The sequence below is a fragment of the Giraffa tippelskirchi genome, chromosome 9 (genome assembly GCF_054371585.1).
Source record: "Giraffa tippelskirchi isolate mGirTip1 chromosome 9, T2T-mGirTip1v1.2.pri, whole genome shotgun sequence".
Taxonomy (NCBI): Eukaryota; Metazoa; Chordata; class Mammalia; order Artiodactyla; family Giraffidae; genus Giraffa; species Giraffa tippelskirchi.
The window spans coordinates 159,402,480-159,425,038 of NC_137283.1; the positions used below are offsets into that span (position 1 = coordinate 159,402,480).

A 22,559-nucleotide genomic window follows, 5' to 3' on the forward strand; every position below is an offset into this window, starting at 1 on the left:
TGATCTCCTTTAGGATGGACTGGTTGGATCTCTTTGCAGTCCAGCTTGGCACAAATATTATTCTTTTATTATCTTGCCACAAAATGATAAAATTTACTTTCTGCTAGTAAGTTAGCTTTGACAAGATGCTAAGGCATTATAATGATGCCCTTAACACCGATACACACTAGATACACAGACAGATAGATACCTATCCCTATGTTGGTGGGGACAACAGAGGATGAGATGGTTGTATGGTATCAGTGACTTGATGGACATGAGTTTGGGCAAGCTCTGTGAGTTGGTGATGGACAGAGAAGCCTGATGTGCTGCAGTCCATGGGGTTGCAAAGAGTCGGACAAGACTGAGCTATTGATCTGAACTGATGTTGGTTAAGACTTCATCATAGTGGTAGCATGTGTCAGAGCGGGGCCTGAAACTAGTGGTGAGCAAAGTTCACAGTGTTCTGTAGCTTAACCTAAACTGGACCTTTGGTAGAGCTTTAATCTGGGCTTTTGCAACTCACTTTAAAGTAAAGAAACTTAATAAGGGTTCTGTGAATTTAGTCTTGAGGACGGAGTGAGACACAATTCTCTGAAGATTTTATTGTCATTGTTTTTAAGAACATGGTTAAAGGCAATGAGATCAGCTACGTGCTGACAGTGATAAATGTAGAAACAAAAATCTAACGATGGTCACAGTTCATTAATGTTAAAGAAACCCTACTTCCTGAAGGCAACCATATTTCCTGAGTTTCTCTAATGTTTGGGGCACCAAACAGAGCCTTGGTACCCTCCCTCTAGGATTGTTCCAGTGGTGGGCAGGGGTCAGTGGTAGATGACGGAAGGGGTCTGTCCTGAGGGAGTGGACACCCCAGCAGCAAAGGAAGGGTGAGGGCTGTGAGGGTCTGGGTATGGACAGAAAATCAAGTGCTTTAATTGAACCTGTAGTACAAATTAAGTAAGGCTCATACAAGTGAAGCCTTAACCTAATCAGCTAAGTGTAAATTTGTTTGGTTCCTGCTGAAATAGTACCCTCAGGCTCCAGTGGCACAAAAAAAAAAAAAAAAAAAAAAGAAATTAATAGAGAAAAGGAGAGGGTCTGTTTGACTATATTAATATGTAAAACTTCTAATATATCTCCCAAGAAAGATTGTGGCTTGGAAGACTGTAAAGTAAAATTAGGAAAACTAGAATTACAGAAAGCTGGGCAATACTTTTCCGAGTTTCCTTCTACACACTGGCCTTGAATTAGTGTGAAAATACTAGCTTTTATGAAGATAAAGTCAGTTTACCCCTTTTGAACAAATATTGTTAAATCACCATTAGGATGGATGCTCATACTTATCCTGTAGGAAGGTCCTCGTCTCATTCCTGCCCTAGGGAGAGCACGTCATCAGGGGAGAGGTGGCCTCCTAAGAAGAAAGGCTGGAAGGGGCCGACTGGAAAGGGTCAGCCAGGTGAAAGGGTGATGGAACGGGACCTCCGTTTGCACAATCTGAGTAGCAGGACCACGTCTCGAGCATTTGAAGAACTCAGAAGGGTCCGGCAAGGACTTTACTGTGACAGCAATGAGATGTCAATAAAATGAATCTGATAAGAGTGATAGGGCTTCCCTGGTGGCTCAGATGGCAAAGAACTCACCTGCAAATGCAGGAGACTCGTGTTTGATCCCTGGTCGGGAAGATCCCCTGGAGAAGGAAATGGCAAGCCGCCCCTGTATCCTTGCCTAGGAAATCCCATGGACAGAGGAGCCTGGTGGTCCACACAGTTCATGGGGTTGCAAAGAGTCGGATGCAACTTAGTGATTAAACAACGACAAAGAGTGATGTGCTTAGATTGAGAGTCACAAAGGTTTTGGTGGCTGCAGTGCAAGAACAGATGGCTTGGGGATTGAGCACGCCGGCACCGGGAGGGCTGTCATGGTTATCTAGGGCAGATGCCACCGTGGTCTGAGCTAGTGAGGCTGGAGAGAAGCGAACGGATTCCAGAGGGAATGTGATGGGACCAGACCCATGAGTCAGGGGCTGAGTGGGTGGTGGTTCAGATGCTGACCAAGAGAAGGGTGCTACAGCTCATCAAGTCAGAGAGCCCAGGCAAGGAGCGGGGGTGAGGCTGGGGTGGGGAAGAAGGAGATGAACTCAGATCCTGAAATCTGGAACACGGAACGGCAGAAATGAAGTGACACAGGATGGGAGGAGAACACGAATAACACCAAGGGCTGATCAGTTCAGTTCAGTTCAGTTCAGGCCTGTCCGACTCTTTGCGACCCCATGGACTGCAGCATGCCAGGCCTCCCTGTCCATCACCAACTCATGGAGTTAGCTCAGACTCACGTCCATGGAGTTGGTGATGCCATCCAACCATCTCAAGGGCTGATACAGGATACAAAATGAACTTGAAGGAAGAAGAAATACACAGCACTTAAATTGAACACGTAGTATATTAGTTCACTTAGGTTTCTACATGCCTTCCATGATAAGTGTAAATTTGTTTGATGTCTGCTAAAAGAGTACCCTCAAGTGGAAATTAAAACAATAAAGCACACATCTCTCAAGTGCTGGGCTGTATATCGAATACTATAGATTTACAAGCCGGGAGACCTGAGGACAGGCCCCAGGCTGATTGTCTTTAGGAATTATTTGTGAACCATGACTGATGCAAAATAGTAAAATACCTTTTAAAAATATTTATTATTTGGCTGCACCAAATGGACAGTTGTAGCACGCAGCACACAGAATCTTTAGTTGCAGCATGTGGGCTCTATTTCCCTGACCAGGGATCGAACCTGAATCCCCTGCATTGGGCGCAGTCTTAACCACTGGACCAAAAGGGAAGCCCCTCAAAATATTAAAATACTTAAAAGGTTCATTAGTGAGGATAAAGTTCAGTGATTTGGTCACATCACTATTTCAAAAGAAAATCTGAAATTCAATAAGTAAGAATGTATCACAGTTTTCTTTTGAAATAGTGGTATGACCAAGTCATTTTATTCAGACCCATCTGTGTAAAACAGCATCGTCCCCTTCAAGCTTCCCCAATTTACTTTTCTCCATGCCAGTTATTACTGATATGCTAAGTATTTACTTGTTTGTTTTTTTTCTCTCTCTTGTTCCCGTCCCCTTACTCAACTAGGAAGTGAACTCTACCAAGAAAAGACTTTGTTTTGCTTACCACTATACCCCCAGCATCTACCTTAGTTCCTGGCACACATGTATTTAATAAGTACTTGTTGAATGAATGGTGTTGAATAAATACAATGAATTTCAACTTGGAAATTCAGCACTATCAGGTCATATAATAATAGACTATCTTAATAGAGAAAATAATTTAAAAATTAAAATTATTAAAAAGCAGAGACATCACTTGGCCCACAAAGGTCCGTATAGTCAAAGCTATGGTCCAACTCTCATGAATGTGATACCATAAAGAACGCTGAGTGCCGAAGAACAGATGCTTTTGAACTGTGGTTTGGAGTAGACTCTTGAGAATCCCTTGGACTGCAAGGAGATCAAACCAGTCAGTCCTAAAGGAAATCAACCCTGAATATTCCTTGGAAGGACTGAGGCTGAAGCTGAAGCTCCAATACTTTGGCCACCTGATTCGAAAAGCTGACTCATTGGAAAAGACCCTGATGCTGGGAAAGACTGAGGGCAGGAGGAGAAGGAGAGGACAGAGGGTAAAATGGTTGGATGGCATCACCGACTGAATGGACATGAGTTTGAGCAAACTCTGGGAGATGGTGAAGGACGGAGGAGCCTGGCGTGCTGCAGTCCATGGGGTCACAGAGTCAGACCCAACTGAATGACTGAACAACAACAAAACAGAGGCTATAGACTGAAAAAGTTCTTAAACTACAGAGAAATTTCTGTAAAGTACTAAGTGCACAACAGCTAATTTCACAAATACATGTGAAATTCACGAATATGTATATACAATATAATGAACTTTTGAATGTGATACAGCTAACTGGCCTTTAATTATATCTAAAATTTTCCATCTTGGCCACTCTTCTTACCAACATTTAATCAATAAGTGTATCTTACATTGTCAAGCTCCACCGAATGAGCTTCTGAACACAGCGCATTTGAACGAATAGACATGTACTTAATTTTCAATGATGCTCTTTTTGCGTTAAATCTGGACTTCACCTTTAGGTACATTTATTTTGTCAAGCCTTGCAACTTAAAACCGTGAACCCTGACATGCTCCGTGAGTAAAAGATGCGGTGGAATTTCAACAGTTGTTTCTTTGACTCTGAAATAATCTTTGGAACATCTCTTTCTCCCTCGGTGTAGGAGCGCTGCAACCCGAGTGTCTGCAAGATCCATACTCCCTTCTTGTGATCCTGCGGTCAGGAGGTTAGATAAGCATTCTTTCCCGCCCTGTAGAGAGCGGGGCGACTTGAAGGTTCTGCGTTTCCCGAGTCTTACTTGTGCTGAAGACGGCGCTTTCAAAAGCGTTGTGCTCCCCCAGACCCCTCCCAGGACCCCCAAAGCGCCCGCGCCCACGCGGGAACGACCAGCGTTCCGTCCATCCATCCCTGTCTCTGGACGACGGCCTGTCCGCTTGGCTACGATCGCCTTGCTGAAGTTTACAAAGCGATGGTACGTCGGGAACCGCCGCCTCGCCGAGGCCGCGCCGCCCTGCGCGGGGTGCACGCCCAGCGCTGACCGACCACCTGGGCGCACCGGCGCGCACCGCCCGCCGCACACGGCCCCGCTGCGCGAAGCCAGACAGCAGCGCCACGACCCGGACCGGCTCGCCCGCGCCCGCAGCCCTACCCCGGGCTCCCGCCTTCCCGCCCTCCCGCGCCGGGCCGCCCCCGCCGCCGCCGCCGGGGAAGCGCGTCCCTCGCCGCCCGCCGCCCGCGGAAGCGTGTCCCTCGCCGCCCGCCGTAGCCCGGCGCTGGCCGGCCGCCGTCTCCAAGATGGCCGCGGCCCGAGCGGCTCCCGCGGCGGGCTAGCGCGGCGGGGGCGGAGCCGAGCCCCTCCCGCACCCCCGGGGCGCCCCGGGCCCCCCGCGCCCGCCTGCCGCTCGCTGCCCGCCGCGGCCATGCGGGGCCCCGCGCACGGATGAGAGAAGCCGCCGCCGCGCCGGTGCCGCCGCCCGCCTGCGCCGTCACCTCAGCCGCCGCCGCCGCCGCCATGGAGGAGCCGCCGCCTCCGCCGCCAGAGCCCGAGCCCGAGCGCTGCCGGGCGGCGAGGTGAGCGCGGCGGGCCCGGCGCCCAGAGCGGGGCGCGCCCTGGCCCGAGGGGGGCGTGGGGTGTCGGGGTGAGGGTTGGGGGGGTCCTCCGCTTCCCGCCAGGTGCTGCGGGAGCATCCAGACGGCCGCCGGGGCGCAGCCCGGGGCGGTACCCGGGGCGGCCGAGTCGCTCGGCCGGGGCGCCGCGGGGTCCGCGGGGGCGCCCAGCCCGCCGGCCTCGCTGCAGCTTCCCCTGCTCGCGGGAGGCGCGCTGGGAGGACCCCCCCAACACCCTGCCCCGCGCTGCAGCCACGACCTCCGTCTCCAGCGAAAACGCTGCCTCCCTTGCGCCCCTCTCCGAGGCAAGGTGGACGCTCGCGAGGCAGATACACGCTGGTGGTGTCCGTTCTCTGGCCGTCCGTTTTTGTCCACCACCCCCACCCCCTGCCATCACCGAGGGTGCTAATGAAAAACTGCATTTAGGTTCTGCAGACAGGCTGCTTTCTCTTTCCGAGGGCACCCCCCGTCCCCGTCCCTTTCCCGGCCGTCGGTAGGAGCCCGCTGCAGACGGTTGCTCACACGTGCACATCAAGTAAAGGACCGATTTGTGCATAACTTGGCTGCCCCCCACTACCCCCGCGGGAAAGCTCTAAGATGGAACTTTGGTACCCAAAGCGTGCCTGTGGCGTTCGGTTCACCTAGAGACTCTGTTCCGCAATGTTTATGGCGTTTTAGTGGTTGGGGGACGGAAACGCACCATAACCGAGGAGCACTCTGCTCCTCTTGCGTGCCTCTGTTTGTATGTTCAAATGCCCTCTTACCCCTGTCCTCTGCATCGCCCGGTATAAACTTGCAGACTGCTGCCCCCTGTCCCCGTAAGGAAAATAACTTCCACATCTGCTCCTGTATCTTAACCGTCTTGCTGTGTAGTTGCAGGAGGAGTAAGGGAGGTAAGTGTCCTTTTTCCCTCTTGCAAGAAGTTTTAAAAGTCCGTAGCTGTAGTTTGAACCGCATACAGGAACCACATTCTTGCCTGTTATGACCCAGTCGGCCCAAACAGATTTGTTTTTTTATAAGCTGTGAAGAAAGTCATTGTTCATTCCAAACTCCTGAGATATCTGGTGAACTTTTAGGGAAGAGCTTCTCTAAGTCATGGTACGTGGTGCAATGAGAATTCGCTTTGGTCCTTTGGAATGTATCTGACATTTTTAGAGCTTTTGTCAGAAAGTTTGTAGAGTCATTCTTGAGTATTTTGACCCCTGTAAGGTTCTCTTTAAAGATAATAATAGCAAGCACTTATCACTTAAAACGTGCCATTTCTTTTGCTTATGTTAACCGTTTAATCTTGACCAACAGTCTTATGAGGTATGTCCTATTACTGTCTGTTTTCAACATGAGGAAACTGAGGCACAGTGTTAATTGTTCTGTCCAGGCTTTCACGGCTAGTGCCGACCTCAGGCCTGGCTGCACTTTTCCTGCCTCTGATCCCCATAAAAAGGAGATGTGATTTCATGACACAAATGAGCAGATCAGAAGTTGTAAGTCTGTGCAGCTGTACTCTGGGAAAAAATGGATGTGAGCATTCTTAGGTAAAAGTAAAAGGAACAGAGAATTGAAAATGTGCTGTTAAAAATGACTTTCTCTAATGATGAAAAGAAACCTTGAGTTTTCAGCCAGGTTTCTGTCTTTGTTATAGTAGAAATAGGTCAGGATAATGGGCTTCATCCAACTTTAAGTGAACAGCAGTGTACGGAACAAGCAGATCTTAGAAATATTTTTCTTAGCAACATCGCAGTTAATTTTACAAGAGCAAATCTGTAAAATATTACTTGACAGAGCTGTTATTTTTTCTTTTGTACATCTTCATTGTTACCACCACCTCTTCAATGTGCAGAGCTGACCTCTGACCAGCTTACTCTAGATCATTAGTAAAAGATGCTTCAGGGCTTCTGCAGTTGTTTATTTGAATTTCTGCTGTTTGTGTTTTTAACCATTTCAGAGAAGCTTGGTGTGCATTTTCAAGTAATGCTCGATGCCACATGTGGCCACGTTGGGGACCAGTAACGTGCCTTGTGCTACGAGGTTAACTGGTTTGGGGACAGACCAGAATAAAGCTCCCCGTCTGCCATCTTTGTTCACGTCCTTCATGGCGGTGTGTCATTGATCAGGAAGGCTGATCTAATGCCCAGGTCTTTGGTGGAAAGCAGGCCTGCACACATTGGCCAGGGCTGCCGTGTGGCAGGTGCCAGCCCAGCACATCTGCTCAGCGCCTGCTGACGCGAGAGTTATGCAATGACCGGGGAACACAAGACAGGTTGAGAGGTGATCGTGCACTTACAGTTTTACTGCCTGTTGTCATTCGTGGATACCTCTTCTCCTTGTTTTTGATAAATAATTCATGATAAGGATAGAGCAGTTGTTACTGTTAGTGATTAAACTTAGAAATAAATAGCATTTCTTAGCAATTTCTTTTTTAAGCTTCTGGATCAGTTGTAGGAGGATCCCGAGATTATCAGGAGAGCTATTAAAACCAATCTGTAACAGTTGACTTTTGTGATTTCTTGGATCGGCACTTTAAAAAGCACCGATCTTAGCTAGTAAAAGCTGATTGGAGACTGCTCCTATCTCCTGTAAGCTTTCGTAAAAATATTTATGTTAAAAATAGCCCCCCCCATTGTTCCTGTTTATTGACTGTGTAAAGTACAGGTTACTTGAAATAACTTTTTGAAACCAGTGACTTTATTATTTACTGTAATATAGTTCTTATAAGTTGATTTGAAAAAAATAGGTTTTGCGGCTAAAAAAAAGTGGTTTAATGTCCCGTCACTCCTGGGTGATGTGGAGCCCCTGGAGCCTGCTTGTGTCAGTCCTGGCATGGGATGTCCCTCACCTCTGTATTCTCGCTGGTGGAATCCATCTTGTGCAGCTGCAGGCTCTCCCAGCTGCATCAGTGGTGGGCACAGCGTGAGACCCTTACAGGGGGTGCTGACCACTGGCCGGGGTGGCTTTGGGCAGAGAAGCAGTGACCACAAGCAGTAACAAAGGGCTCCGGCGATGCAGAAGCTCCCCCTTCGTGTTCTAAAATGGGGGCAGCTGTCTCTCAGGAGGGACTTTGTGGTTCCCTTTAATTGTCATGTTGTCAGAAGTCGCTTCTGCTTCCTTCATCTGTGTTCTCTGGGTGTCTTATAAATCTTGTTCTGAGCCCTGCTGAAATATGGGGATATGAAGTCTTGATTGCTTACTGGATACATTTGCCTTAATAACTTCCTGTTACTTCATAATTCCTCATTCCTCAGAGATGATCATTTTTCACTTATAGCAGTCTGTTGTTTCAGCCTTTTCGTTTGACCAGGTGGTATGTATTCTTTTTAAAGACACTTTGATGCCACCAGCAGGTAGGCCATTGGAAATGATTTCTTTAAGGAGGAGTGGAGGAGATGTTAGAAAGGGAGTTTGGCCAGGGACTGCTGTGGGTCTTTAAAAGCTGGCATTCCCTGGACGGGATAAGGTAAGGAAGGTCCAGGCACAGTGCTTCAGCTCCCACTTGGCTTTGTCGGTGCCTGGTGGGTCAGTGTACCCTCTTGCCAAAGTATAATTGGGAGGTTGATTGGTCAGCATGATGTCAGCAAGGGAAGTTAGTGGAATGATCTTAGTGACTGATGTTACCACACCAAGTTGGCTTGCACCCCTGCTGGGCATACCTCCTGCTCCCAGGATGAGAGGCATGTGCGAGTCTTATGTTAGGCTTTCGTTTCCCTAGACTTCACACACGCTGCTTTTCTCCCCCCCATTGGTTACCTGTTGTGGTTCAGTCACTAAGTTGTGTCTGACTCTGCGACCCCATGGACTGCAGCCCGCCAGGCTCCTCTGTCCTCCACTGTCTCCTGGAGTTTGCTCAAACTCATGTCCATTGAGTCGGTGATGCTATCTGACCATCTCATCCTCTGTCGCTCCCTTCTCCTCCTGCCTTCAGTCTTTCCAAGCATCAGGGTCTTTTCCAGTGAGTCGGCTCTTGGCATCAGGTGGCCAAAGTTTTGGAGCATCATTATCAGTCCTTCCAATGAATATTTAGGGTTGATTTCCTCTAGAATTGACCTGTTTGATCTCATTGCAGTCCAGGGGACTCACTGGTCACTAACTTCCCTCAGTTGGTTAGGTTATAGTGTGTTTGTTTTTAACCTTCAGTCTTCCTTTAGTTAGATTATGACAGACCTTTCTTTTCCTTTTTTTACTTTCTTTACTTTGAGGTATATTCTATCCTTGTCCCTTAAAGACAAGGGTTTTAAAAATCCATCAGTGGTAGATTTTTGCTAATGGCAAGCCTCAGAGGATCACCTACCTTCCCCATCCTCCCCATAATCCACTCCTCTGACCCTGCCCCCCACAAAGAGTCCTTCGGCTAGTTTCTGGAAAAGGTGTGGCAAAGATGTCAGTGATTGTTGGTGCTTTCCTAAAATGCTTTTTGTCTCTTTTGAGTATTGTGTTTAAAAAAGATCATGATGGCATGTGGTTTTTCTGGATTTAAGTCATAAAATTAAATGTAAAAAACTTAGACCCACATAAAACAATTCTGTGCAGCTATTACTAAAAAACCATGTTTTTAAGGAGTATTCAGTGACATGGGCAAATGCTTATGATATAATTCCTCCTAGATAAGTCTTCACACAAGTGGGACCTGACACCCGTTTTTGAAGATTCCCCGGCACTTCTGGTTTGTCCATACCCACCACTGTGTTCAGCAAGAGGGCAGAGCACACAGCAGCACGTACGGGACATGGTAGCCAGCGCGTGAGGTGTCTGCTCAGATCATACGTGTTTCCCCACCAGCTTGGCCTGTCCTGCCTCTGTCTTCCCTCCCCACCTGGCTGCCCCTCTCTTGACCCCGTGGCACAGACGGAGCTGCCCTCGTCCTCCACTTGCCTGGCTGTAGGGATGGCACTTGATGAGAGCTAGGCCATTGGAGCTCTTTCCTAGGATTTTTCAGATGGGAGCTGGAGGACAGAAAAGCTGTTCATAGTAACTGATGTGTACTGTGCAGTCCTGAGCCTAGAGGTAGCTCCCTGGAACTCTAGTCACCATCTCACAGAGAGAAGTAGTTTGGTTTCAGACAGTGACCAAAAGGAGTCGTTGGCCACTGTCCTCTTGTGCTACATTCAATCCCATTTCTCTCTTGATTCAACATGTGAGTTAATAAATCCCTTTATTTTTGTTTAAACTGTTAATAATTTGAATTAAAACCCTTATCCTTAGTGTGATCCTATTAAAACAAAAAGTGTGTATGTGTTTAGAAAATAGGTCGAAGGGATACATGCTACTTTTTTCTAAAATTTTTTAGAATTAATGTTGCATGTTTTTATTTTACAATAAAAAGAGAACCTAACTTATTGTACATTTATAATTTTAAGTCTCTCTACTTTACATTGTTCCTAAAATTGAAATTGATGAGATTCTATATGCTATACAAAGAGTGCTGTTGCCAAATTTTAAATTAATTTAAATTTTCTTTTTAAGAATTTTGAATATATGAACTATCTGAGCTGACTGTATCCAGTTGATTTTCTTTAAGTACTAATGGCATAGGCAGTATGAAAATTTTTTTTTGGACCTGTAAGATCATTTGTTGTATTTTGCAGACATTGATAGACTTACTAATTTCACGGATCATATGCATGGAAAATGTTTATAAAGTAGCAGGGAAAGCTATTAAGAATATATTAGGCATTCTCTTAAAAGCATTTTATAAGTGGAGTTCATTTCAGCGTAATTTCAGAAGAAATAAGCCTTCTGTGGAAAAAAGTGGATACTAAGCTTTAAAGCTGATCGGATTTGATGTTTTCAGTGAAACTTTATTTTTCCTTTTTGCATGTGAGGAGGCTGTTTGAGGATACTGCTGAACTGCAGAATGTTCTGAACAGGGCTTATTAGAGGACAGCTAGTTTAGAGATGTAAAATTAACAGAAATTGTCAACCTTTTTAGTCTTTCAGAAATATTTTGGAAGAAAATTGAATACATGGCGTTATTTTTATTGTACCATTAAACATTCTGAAATCTTTTTATGTGGGAACATAAAAATGGAGTATGATTGGTTTTCTCACTAAGTGGTTAGAGTTTTGAACGTTTAAGTATTTAGTTCTTATTCCAATACGGAATTGAGCACTTACTGTTATTGCAAGTCTTACAGATGGTGGGACTCCCGGTGCGCATTTAGTCCCGCTTCCCATTGCTTGTAGACTTTCAGGAGGCTACAGTCAGAAGGGAGCGTGCAGACCATCTGGGCGGTGCCCTTCGTTTAGAGGTGAGAAAGCCAGCCCGGGAGGCTGCAGCTTCCCCGGGTCTCCAGGTTCCTGCTTCCCCTTCATTCTGTCAGACTGTGCTCCCGTTAAGGTCCAAAGCTGGAGGTGCTGTTCAGCTCAGGCCCGCACACCAAACACAGTGGAATGCAGTGTCTTCTGGATTAACTGGACTTTACAGGATGGAACAGTGATGAAAGATTTTTAGGAAAAAAAAAAAAAGAAACAAACCCTACCCTGAAATCTCCCCAAACTCATTGTACACAACTTTCCCCACCCCATGAAACTTTACTTCCGTCTCTCAGGCTCACAGAATAAAGAGGAGCCAGTGCTCAAACCTTTTTAAAGACCTCGTTCTTCTTTCCAGTACTCAGTCTTTAGGCCAAGGCAGCAGTAAGATTGTAATTTCTGCCCTGGGGTGGTGAGACTGAAATTCTGGCTGCACTTGTGACCTGTGGTAGGAAATATATTTTACAACAGTGTGTGGATGCTGTGTAACTGAAATAAAAATTTATGGAACAGTGCTTGGTCTTATATAGTCTAGTAATCCTCATTTTTGTTCTATTAAAAAAATTATTCATTCTGACTTATTAAATTGATTTTATCATCCACAAGTGGGTTGTGACCCTCACTTTGAAAAACATGGCTCCACCAAAATTAAGAGAAGATACTATTATACCTTGTCCCCTGTCCCTTGAGATTGAGACAGGAGAACAAGCATAGTGCTTGTCCACTAAATGATCAAAAGGCATTTTGGAGAAGCCAGGCACGATTAGGATCTCGCTATTTTCTTCCTTGAAAACAGTCTTGTTTCCCACAGACAAGAATAAGAATGCGTCTTATCTTTGTCTCTCAAGTTCGTTCTCTTGCTTGCTTATCCTTAAACATAAGACTTGTAAAGATGAGTTTAAAATTTAGTATAAATTTTGGAGTAAAATTGGGATTGGAATATATGAATACTTTAGATAATTTGTTCATTTTTCTCTGAGACACTAATATGTATTTAATTTTTTTTCCCCAATAGAGTAGTCCTCAAGAAAAGGAAAACAAGAAACTCATTCTCTCCTTCTCTGTGTCTGTGTGTGTTTTAGGGTACAGCAGTTTTCACTGCAGTGAAGTATATTTTTAAGAAAATGATGACCTGGGGTGTTATCTCTACCCGGTTAATTCTTCCTCCTGTTCCTGGTCCTAGGCATTGCTCACCTCAGGGTCAGCCTTTCCTTGACCTTGTACCCTTTCACTGGTGCCTATGTGCCTGCTCAGGCCTGTCTGACTCTTTGTGACCCTTCGAAGTGTAGCCTGCTGGGCTCCTCTGTCTCTTGAGATTTTCCAGGCAAGAAAACTGGAGTGGGTTACCATTTATTTCTTCAGGGGATCTTCCCAACCTAGGGACCGAACCCAGGTCTCCTGTGTCTCCTGCATTGCAGACAGGATTCTTTACCTCTCGAGCTGTTGGTTAGATTAAGTCCTTCTGTAAAGTCTTCCTGGTCCCCGTGTTTTTCTACCTTGTTCTAGAATCTCACCATTTGTGATTATCCATTTGTGTGAATGTTGTTTTTAGTGTCTCTTGGCCTCGGTAGACATCTGACTCCAGGAGGGCAGAGGCATGGTTGTTTGGCTCACTCTTGGGTCCCAGTTCCTGGCATAGTGTCGTAATGATCAGTAGGCTCTCAACAGCTATTAAACTTGTCGGGTGGAGGAGGCAGTGGATATGGTGGTGAGAGCACATGGGTGTTGGTATTAGAGTGAGTGAGTGTTGGTCTGGACAGACAGGCTTTGAATCTTAACTTCTGATTACCAGCCTGTGATACTGGGGAATTCAATTCAGTTCAGTTGCTCAGTCGTGTCCAACTCTTTGCGACCCCATGAACCGCAGCATGCCAGCACGACAGGCCTCCCTGTCCATCACCAACTCCCTGAGTCCACCCAAACCTTTGTCCATCGAGTCAATGATGCCATCCAGCCATCTCATCCTCTGTCGTCCCCTTCTCCTCCTGCCCCCAATCCTTCCCAGCATCAGGGTCTTTTCCAATGAATCAGCTCTTCGCATTAGGTGGCCAAAGTATTGGAGTTTCAGCTTCAACATCAGTCCTTCCAGTGAACACCCAGGACTGATCTCCTTTAGGACGGACTGGTTGGATCTCCTTGCAGTCCAAGGGACTCTCAAGAGTCTTCTCCAACACCACAGTTCAAAAGCATCGAATTATTTAACTTCTTTCCGACTCAGTTTCCTCATTTGAAAAGCAAATAATAATAGCACCTACTTCCTAGGTTGGTACTAAATTAGATGAGACAATCACCTTTTACATAAAGTACCCAGTAATTTTTAGATATCATTATTACATTTCTTTTCTTCTTTTAATTTTTTTCTTTTAAAGTGATGGGGGGGGAAAGTCCACCGTAATTAATTTTCATAAAAGGCCAACAAGTATGCTTTGAGGCTACATACATTTTAAAACAGTTGCAAGAATTTTTATCCAAGAAACATTTGTTTTTCTCTGTCGGTGGAAGTCATAAACAAGGATTTGGGGACCTGGCCTTTTCCAAATTCCCTCTTTTGCTTCAGCTGTAATTGTTTTGCATATTATTCCTAAAGGTATTTAGAATTCTGACCGAAGGATCATAAATCACGATACTAAAATCAGAAGTGTAATACTATAGGTTTAATGACCCCTTTAGGTCATTTGGTATAGCTCAATCTTTTTTCTCTAGAACTTCTTTTTAGTTTTTCTGTTTAACTTGACGTGTCTTTACGACTTAGGTTACTACTGTTTTCATTTTTTTAAATGTTGTACATTATATTTAAAAGTAATGCTTTCCAAATTGTTCTAGCTATTATTGCCTTAGAAAAGTGAATGAGATTACTTTTCTTAATCAGTTAGAAACCTCTGATTATAAAAGCAACACATGTCAATTGTAGAAAAGTCTGAGAAGTATAAAGAAGAAAATAGTCATAATACTACTGCTTAAAAATAGTCACCGTTAACATTTTCGCATATTTCTTTCCTGGGCTTTATCTCTTATCTGTGTGTGTGTGAGAGAGAAAGATTTACATATATATAAGCTTATATGTATAAATTCTTCCTCCATATAGTTTATCTTGGTGCACTTAGTTGCTTAGGCATGTATGACTCTCTGCAACCCTGTGGACTGTATGTAGCCCGCCAGGCTCCTCTGTTCATGGGGTTCTCCAGGCAAGAATACTGGAGTGGGTTGCCCTTCCCTTTTCCAGGGGATCTTCCCAGGGCTCCTGGATTGCAGGTAGGTTCTTTACCATCTGAGCCACCATTAGTAGCTAGCATATCATGAACACTTTCCCATGTTGTAAACATATTTAATGACAAACACTGTTCCTCATTATCAGTATGCTGTAATTGTTTTTGAATTACTTTCACTCAATCCACTGGTATGATCTCAGAGTGATTTAAACAGGCCGTCGGGAGCCTGTCCCTGAAAGTGCATGGGAGAGTCCTTCCCCTCAGGCCCAGAGGTGGCCCTTCTTTGCTGAAGACAGGCACCCTGGCCTGGAGCTGATGCCGAGTGCTCTCAAGGAAGCAGCTCAGTAAAAGAAGCCCCTCTCTGTAGGTGATGGAAAACAGAAGGACGCAGCGATCCTTCCTATTCCTACACGGTGTTTGGCGTGATCTTGGTCTGCCGGTGGGAACCCCTGTTGTGTGGCGGCTGCCTCCTGATTCCCCTTGAGGGTTCTGTCGAGTTTCTATTCCCGGAAGTACTTGTGATCTCAATTAATGTAACCAGTCCTTTGTCTGGCTTTTTAAGGTGTTTTCATTTCTTTTGCTGTTATAAGCAGCAGTGTTGTTGGGAGCGCTCTTTTTGGCTCAGTCTTTGTGTATACCCAAGATATTTTATTAGAATAAAATCTTGGAAATGGAATTGCATTATTAAAGAGTATGCATATATTTATATTAGGTATAATTTGTTCCTAAGTACAGAATTTTACATATTGAACTATATATAAAATAGAGGCAACTGTGTAGGCTGTTGGCAGAATTTGATAATACAAGGATGAAAGAGAAAGAGAGGCTAGTGACCCATTAGGTGGGACCTGGTAGGTTCCTTCAGGTTTTTTTTTAATTTTTACTTTATATTTTTGTGTAATGTTTGTTTTCATGTTGTGTAAGGCAGACGTTTGATACATACGGCATGTGTAGCAGGATTCGTCATCTAGACGTGAGTGTGCTCTGTGGAGATGAGCTCTGTGAAGAGAGCAGCGCCCTATAGATCCCTTCTGCCCAGCCACTGCCCCTCTTCTTGTTGCCCTGACACCTCGCGACGTCTGACATCTTTCATGCGATGTGATGTTCGTGAGATTCATCTGTGTTTTCTGGGTGATGTGCTGTTCTCAGTCACTCATTCATGTCCGACTCGTGGCGACATCGTGTCTGACTGTAGCCCACCAACTCCTCTGTCCATGGGATTCTCCAGGCAAGAATACCGGAGTGGGTTGCCATTTCCTTCTCTAGGGGATCTTCCCAACCCACGGATCGAACCCAGGTCTCCCACATTGCAGGCGGATTCTTGACCGTCTGAGCCATCAGGGAAGCCCAAGAATACTGGAGTGGGTAGCCTATCCCTTCTCCAGGGGATCTTCCCGACACAGGAATGGAACCGGGGTCTCTTGCATTGCAGGTGGATTCTGAGCTATTTTTGTTGCTTTAAAGTATTTCATTGCGTAAATGTGTCACAGTGTATTTTATTCACTCAGGGTTTTGGGGAGGATTGTTTTTGTTTTTGCTTTTTTTTTTCACCATTGTAATCATTTTTAAGTGTTCAGCTCAGTAATGTTTAAGCATGTTCATTCAGGCTATTGTGTGGCAAGTCTCCAGAACTGTTTATCTTGCAAAAGGAGACTCTGCCCAGTAATTAACAACTCCCATCTCCTCTGCCCCCAAGCTCTGATGCAGGAAGCTTTCTGAGGTGGAGAACTCCCCAGACTCAGATTTGGCTAGAATGAGGGAGGCCCTGAATTTCATTTCAAGTCACTTTGTAAGAAGACCTTTCAATATACCCCTGCACTAAGTTGCCACTCAGTGGTAGCTAAATTTGAGACTCCTTTAAGCCTAAGGTCCAGACTTCCCTGGTGGGTCAGTGGTAAAGAACCTGCCTGCTGCTGGAGGAGACTGGAATTTGATTGCTGGGTCAGGAGGATCCCCTGGAGAGGGAAATAGCAACCCACTCCAGTATTCTTGCCTGGAGAAGCCCATGGTCAGAGGAGCCTGGTGGGCTACAGTTCATGGGGTCACAAAGAGTCAGAGACGACTTAGTGACTAAACAACTACTACCAGGCTGAATAGACCCAATGAGACACTTGCCTCTTAGAATTTAGTCTCCATTTACAATGATTTTCCCATTCCTGAGCATGACATCTTTCTCAGCGTCTTGCCTTTGAGTAGATTGGTTTCTGGGTATCAACTGCCTTTTCCCTCTCTTTTCTCCTGCAGTCACTTCAGATAGCATTTATCTTCTGAATATTCACTCATTCCCCTAGGCAGGTAATACTTGTATTATGTAGAAGTGTAACATAAAACATGCTCTGTCTTCAAGGAATTTATAATCTAGTTGAGAAGAGATAAGGTAAATGGAAACTTTATAATTCGTGATCTGAGGTGGAAATGGTAATAAATTTACATCTGTCATCTACCTGTGTGCCATCATTCAAATAGCATCACATGTTTTCTGTAATGATTCTGCAAGCGAGATGCATATTTTTCAGATGGAGAGAGTCCTTAAGAGATGTATCAATGCTAGTTCAGAATACCTGGACGTGGCTCATTCAGCTTTGTTACACTTCAGAGTCTGTGGTCCTCTGTTTTATATACTGTCTCTTTAGTCATAGAAGGCAATGGCACCCCACTCAAGTACTCTTGCCTGGAAAATCCCATGGACGGAGGAGCCTGGTAGGCTACAGTCCATGGGGTCGCTAAGAGTCGGACACGACTGAGCGACTTCACTTTCACTTTTCCCTTTCATGCACTGGAGAAGGAAATGGCAACCCACTCCAGTATTCTTGCCTGGAGAATCCCAGGGACAGCGGAGCCTGGTGGGCTGCTGTCTATGGGGTCGCACAGAGTCGGACACGACTGAAGCGACTTAGCAGCAGTAGCAGCTTTAGTCATAAATGTGAAAGGATGTGATGAATGATTTAAACAATGGTTTGCTGTAGCAGTTAGAGATCTCACAAAAATGAATAATTCCCAAGTAAATTATACAGGGTGACAGGCAGTCCCTCTCGACAGAGGTGGGCGTGATATATTATCTGAACATACTGTGAGCATTTGCCATCTTAGTAACAATATTAAACCATCATTTAAAACTGGCTTTATCATTCCATTTTATGGTTCTGCCATAAACCATCTAAGTTATTACCAGCTTCTTTCTGTCCAGATAGCACTGCAGTGAACCCCCTGATAACACGGCTCTGATGGCTCTTCTGACGGCTCTTGTGAAATCATTTTCTGAATGTAGAATTTGAAAGGAGTTTGAACACATTTGAGAGTTTTAATATCTATTGTTAAACATTTTCTTCTGAAAAGATTATAAAAATATACAGGCCACAAATAGTGCTTACCTTACGAGCTTTCTAGTTTTGAGGATTTTTTAAAGCCTTTGCTGATTTAATAGCCCAGAAAGAGCTATCTTGTTTAGAGTGTCTGGTAACTAATAATAGGTGGAACTACTTTCATGTTTTATTGGTATTAAAGTTATTTTGTGAATTATCTTTTTTTGTATTTTTTGGTTATATTCCTGTTGGTATCTTAGGATTTTTCTTTCCAGTTTTAATGAATCTTTTATAAATTAAGGACAGTGTTTTTTCTCCAGTTTAACTTTTAAAATGATTGTTACTATTTTTTATATATTGAAGTTTTAAATGTTCACATAGTTAAATATTTTCTTTTGAAGTTTTCTTCCATTTCTTTAAAGCTAGGAAGACCAACACATGTAATTAAGGGAAAATAATTTCAGACTCATTTTTATGGAAAAATGCAATAAGTACCATTTTCTATGATATTTTGTGGAAAAAAATACCAAGCTTATAATACTGGTTTCTGTATTTTTACATCACTGTAAATCTTGTTCTAATAGCCATGCACCTAGTAGATACTGAATAAGTATCTGTAATGGTATAAATAAGAGTTAATTCAATGAACTATCACTGGCAAGACTTTAATAATTTTACTGGTTCTTGGCACCTCTTCCTTTGTATTTATGTTCTCGTTTCCTGAGAACTTGTGAACTAATAAAATACAAAGGCGTGTCCTTTCTTTTAGACTCCTTTTGCAAGATGTCGACTCCTTTCTGCATCACTAAGTTCTGCATCTTACATACCTGGTAAGAGCTCTCCTCTTGGAATTGCTCTTTGAGTGAGAGCTGACCTAGAACCTATCAGTTCAGTTCAGTTCAGTCGCTCAGTCGTGTCCGACTCTTTGCGACCCCATGAATTGCAGCACGCCAGGCCTCTCGGTCCATCACCAACTCCTGGAGTCTGCCCAAACCCATGTTCATCGAGTTGGTGATGCCATCCAACCATCTCATCCTCTGTCGTCCCCTTCTCCTCCCGCCCCCAATCCTACCCAGCATTAGGGTCTTTTCCAATGAGTCAACCCTTCGCATGAAGTGGCCAAAATATTGGAGTTTCAGCTTCAACATCAGACCTTCCAATGAACACCCAGGATTGATCTCTTTTAGGATGGATTGATTGGATCTCCTTGCAGTCCAAGGGACTCTCAAGAGTCTTCTCCAACACCACAGTTCAAAAGCATCAATTCTTCGGCGCTCAGCTTTCTTCACTGTCCAACTCTCACATCCATACATGACCACTGGAAGAACCATAGCCTTGACTAGATGGACCTTTGTTGGCAAAGTAATGTCTCTGCTTTTAAATATGCTATCTAGGTTGGCCATAACCTTCCTTCCAAGGAGTAAGCGTCTTTTAATTTCATGGCTGCAGTCACCATCAGCAGTGATTCTGGAGCCCAAAAAAATAAAGTCTGACACTGTTTCCACTGTTTCCCCATCTATTTCCCATGAAATGATGGGACCAGATGCCATGATCTTAGTTTTCTGAACGTTGAGCTTTAAGCCAACTTTTTCACTCTCCTCTTTCACCTTCATCAAGAGGCTCTCTAGTTCTTCTTCACTTTTTGCCATAAGGGTGGTGTCATCTGCATATCTGAGGTTATTGATATTTCTCCCAGCAATCTTGATTCCAGCTTGTGTTTCTTCCAGCCCAGTGTTTCTCATGATGTACTCTGCATATAAATTAAATAAGCAGGGTGACAATATACAGCCTTGACGTACTCCTTTTCCTATTTGGAACCAGTCTGTTGTTCCATGTCCAGTTCTAACTGTTGCTTCCTGACCTGCCTATCATAAGGTCCCTATTCCCTTGTTTTAGTAAAAGTAGAATTGCGTTCTGTTCAAATCCTGCTTATCCCTGGTTCATATTGAGGTGTCTCTTTGGAAAAAAAATAGCCTTTGTTGTTCAGTTGCTCAGTCGTACCTGACTCTTTGCAGCCCCCATAGACTGCAGCACACCAGACTTTGCTGTGCTTTGCCATCTCCCTAAGTTTGCTCAAACTCATGTCCATCGAATCAGTGATGCCATCCAACCATCTCATCCTCTGTTGCCCCCTTCACCTCCTGCTGTCAATCTTTCCTAGCATCAGCGTCTTTTCCAATGAGTCGGGCCTTCACATCAGGTGGTCAAAGTAGTGCAGCTTCAGCATCAGTCCTTCCAATGAATATTCAGGGTTGATTTCCTTTAGGATTGACTGGTTTGATCTCCTTGTAGTCCAGGGGACTGTCAAGAGCCTTCTCTAGCACCACAGTTTGAAAGCATCCTTCTTAGGTGCTATGCCTTCTTTATGGTCCATCTCTCACAACTGTATGTGACTACTGGAAGAACCATAGCTTTGACTTTGTACCTTTGTCAGTAAAGTGATGTTTCTGCTTTTTAATATGCTGTCTAGGATTGTCATAGATTTTCTTCCAAGGAGCAAGCGTCTTTTAATTTCATGGCTGCAGTCACCATCTGGAGTGATTTTGGAGCCCAAGAAAATAAAGTCTCTCGCTGGTTCCATTGTTTCCCATCTATTCAGCATGAAGTGATGGAACTGGATGCCATGATCTTCGTGTTTTGCATGTTGAGTTTTAAGCCAGCTTTTTCACTCTCCTCATTCACCTTCATCAAGAACCTCTTTAGTTTCTCTTTGCTTTCTGCCATTAGTTTGGTATCACCTGCATATCTGAGGTTATTGATATTTCTCCCCTTGAAAGTGAAAGTCGCTCAGTCCTGTCAGACTCTTTGCGACCCCATGGACTATACAGTGCATGGAACTCTCCAGGCCAGAACACTGGAGTGGGAAGCCTTTCCCTTCTCCAGGGGATCTTCTCAAGCCAGGGATCGAACCCAGGTCTCCCACGTTGCAGGTGGATTCTTTACCAGCTGAGCCACAAGGGCAGCCCATTTCTACCCATACTGAGATACAATTCATGTATCATACAATTCACCCATTGAAGGTATCCAAATCAGTTGTTTTAGCGTGCTCAAAGATGCATGCGGCCATCACCAGGTCAGTTTTAGAGCACTGTGATCCCCTCAGGAAGAATCTCTGTGCCTGTTAGCTGCTGCTGTCTGCCAGCCTCATCCCTCCCAGTCAGAAGTGACCATGAATCTACTCTCTGTCTCTGTTCTGAGCCTGTTATATAAATTCAGTCATACGGTATGTGGTCTGTTAGGACTGACTTCTTTCATTTAACCTTATGTTAGCAAGTTTCATCCCTCTTGTACGATGTGTCAGTCCTTCATTCCTTTCTTTGGCTGAATCACAGTCCACTAAATGCACGTATTAATACTGTGCTCTGCTTATCCACCATTACTTGATAGACATTGGCTTCTTTCCACCTTTTGGCTGTTATGAGTAACGATGCTGTAAGCATTCAAATATGTATAAAGTGTTTGTCTGGACATACGTTTTCATTTTTCTTGCATATATACTTGGGAGTCTAATGGCTGGATCGTAGGTTTTTCGACTTGGCTGTACCATTTGACATTCCCACCAGCTGTGTGTGAGAGTTCTGATTTTTTCATGTCCTTGCCCATGCTTATTATTATCTGACTTTTTGAGTATAGCCATCCTTACGGATGTAAAGTCCTGTCTCATGGTTTGGATTTGCATTTTCCTGGTGATGGTAAGCATCTTTTCAGATGCTTATTGGCCATTTGCATATCTTCTTTGGAGAACTGTATTCAGATCCTTTCTCCATTTTTAATTGGTTTGTCTTTTTATTGTTGAATTATATTCAAGTATTTAAATGAGAATATGAACATTGAAGAAAAAAATAGAAGACATTAAAAAAAAACCTCAAATGGACCGTCTGAAGATGAAAAATACCGTATTTGAAATGACAAATGTATTGGATGGGATTATCAACAGAGTAGACACTAGAAAAATGGGCTTCCCAGGTGGTGCGGCCGTAAAGAAACAGCCTGCCAATGCAGAAGATGCCAGAGACGTGAGTTCAGTCCCTGGGTTGGGAAGATCTCCTGGAGAAGGAAATGACAACCCACTCCAGTATTCTTGCCTGGAAAATACTATGGACAGAGGAGTCTGATGGGCTATAGTCCGTGGGATCACAAAGAGTAGGACATGACCTAGCAACTGATCACACTTACACACAGGCACTGTAGAAAAAAAAAATTTTGGACTTGTGAACAGAGCAGGAGAAAGTGTGCACAGTGTAGCACAGAGAGTACGCAGGCCAGAAAAAATATGTAGAACATCAGGGACAGGTGAGATCCTATCCAGCACTCAGCGTATCTGTGATTGGAGTTCTTGGAAGAGGAAAACCGGAAAAAAGATTTTAGGAAATATGGCTTAAAATGAACAGACACTGTGAACCTATAGATTCAAACAGTTCATTGAACCCCAAGAAAGATAAACAGAAAATTATCACTGGAAAATCACCGCTTAAATCCCTGGTTCTTCCATGGTTTCTGCTCTTGTGTGTCAGTCTTATAAATAACTTTATTCTTGTAATATTTTTTCTTCTGCTTTCACATTTCTGATACTGTATCATGTGAA

The 22,559-nt window shown here is 44.3% G+C and overlaps 1 protein-coding gene across 11 annotated transcripts in view; it reads left to right on the forward strand.

Moving 5' to 3' along the window:
* The first annotated feature begins 4,373 nt into the window (after nucleotides 1–4,373).
* MAP3K4 (mitogen-activated protein kinase kinase kinase 4) overlaps nucleotides 4,374–22,559 on the forward strand; it is a 114,757-nt gene continuing 96,571 nt past the window's right edge. For 6 of the 11 annotated variants that reach the window (XR_014063847.1, XM_081524430.1, XM_081524433.1 and 3 more), the window contains exon 1: nucleotides 4,883–5,184. Coding sequence is in view for 3 of the 11 variants with exons in the window: in XM_081524428.1 (XP_081380554.1) it covers nucleotides 5,054–5,184 (131 nt within the window). In the remaining 8 variants the exon portion in view is untranslated. Of the gene's footprint in view, nucleotides 4,586–4,882; nucleotides 5,185–5,726; nucleotides 6,114–9,815; nucleotides 9,957–22,559 lie in introns of those variants that run through there. The other 5 variants (XR_014063850.1, XR_014063851.1, XM_081524431.1 and 2 more) reach the window with 3 other exon arrangements.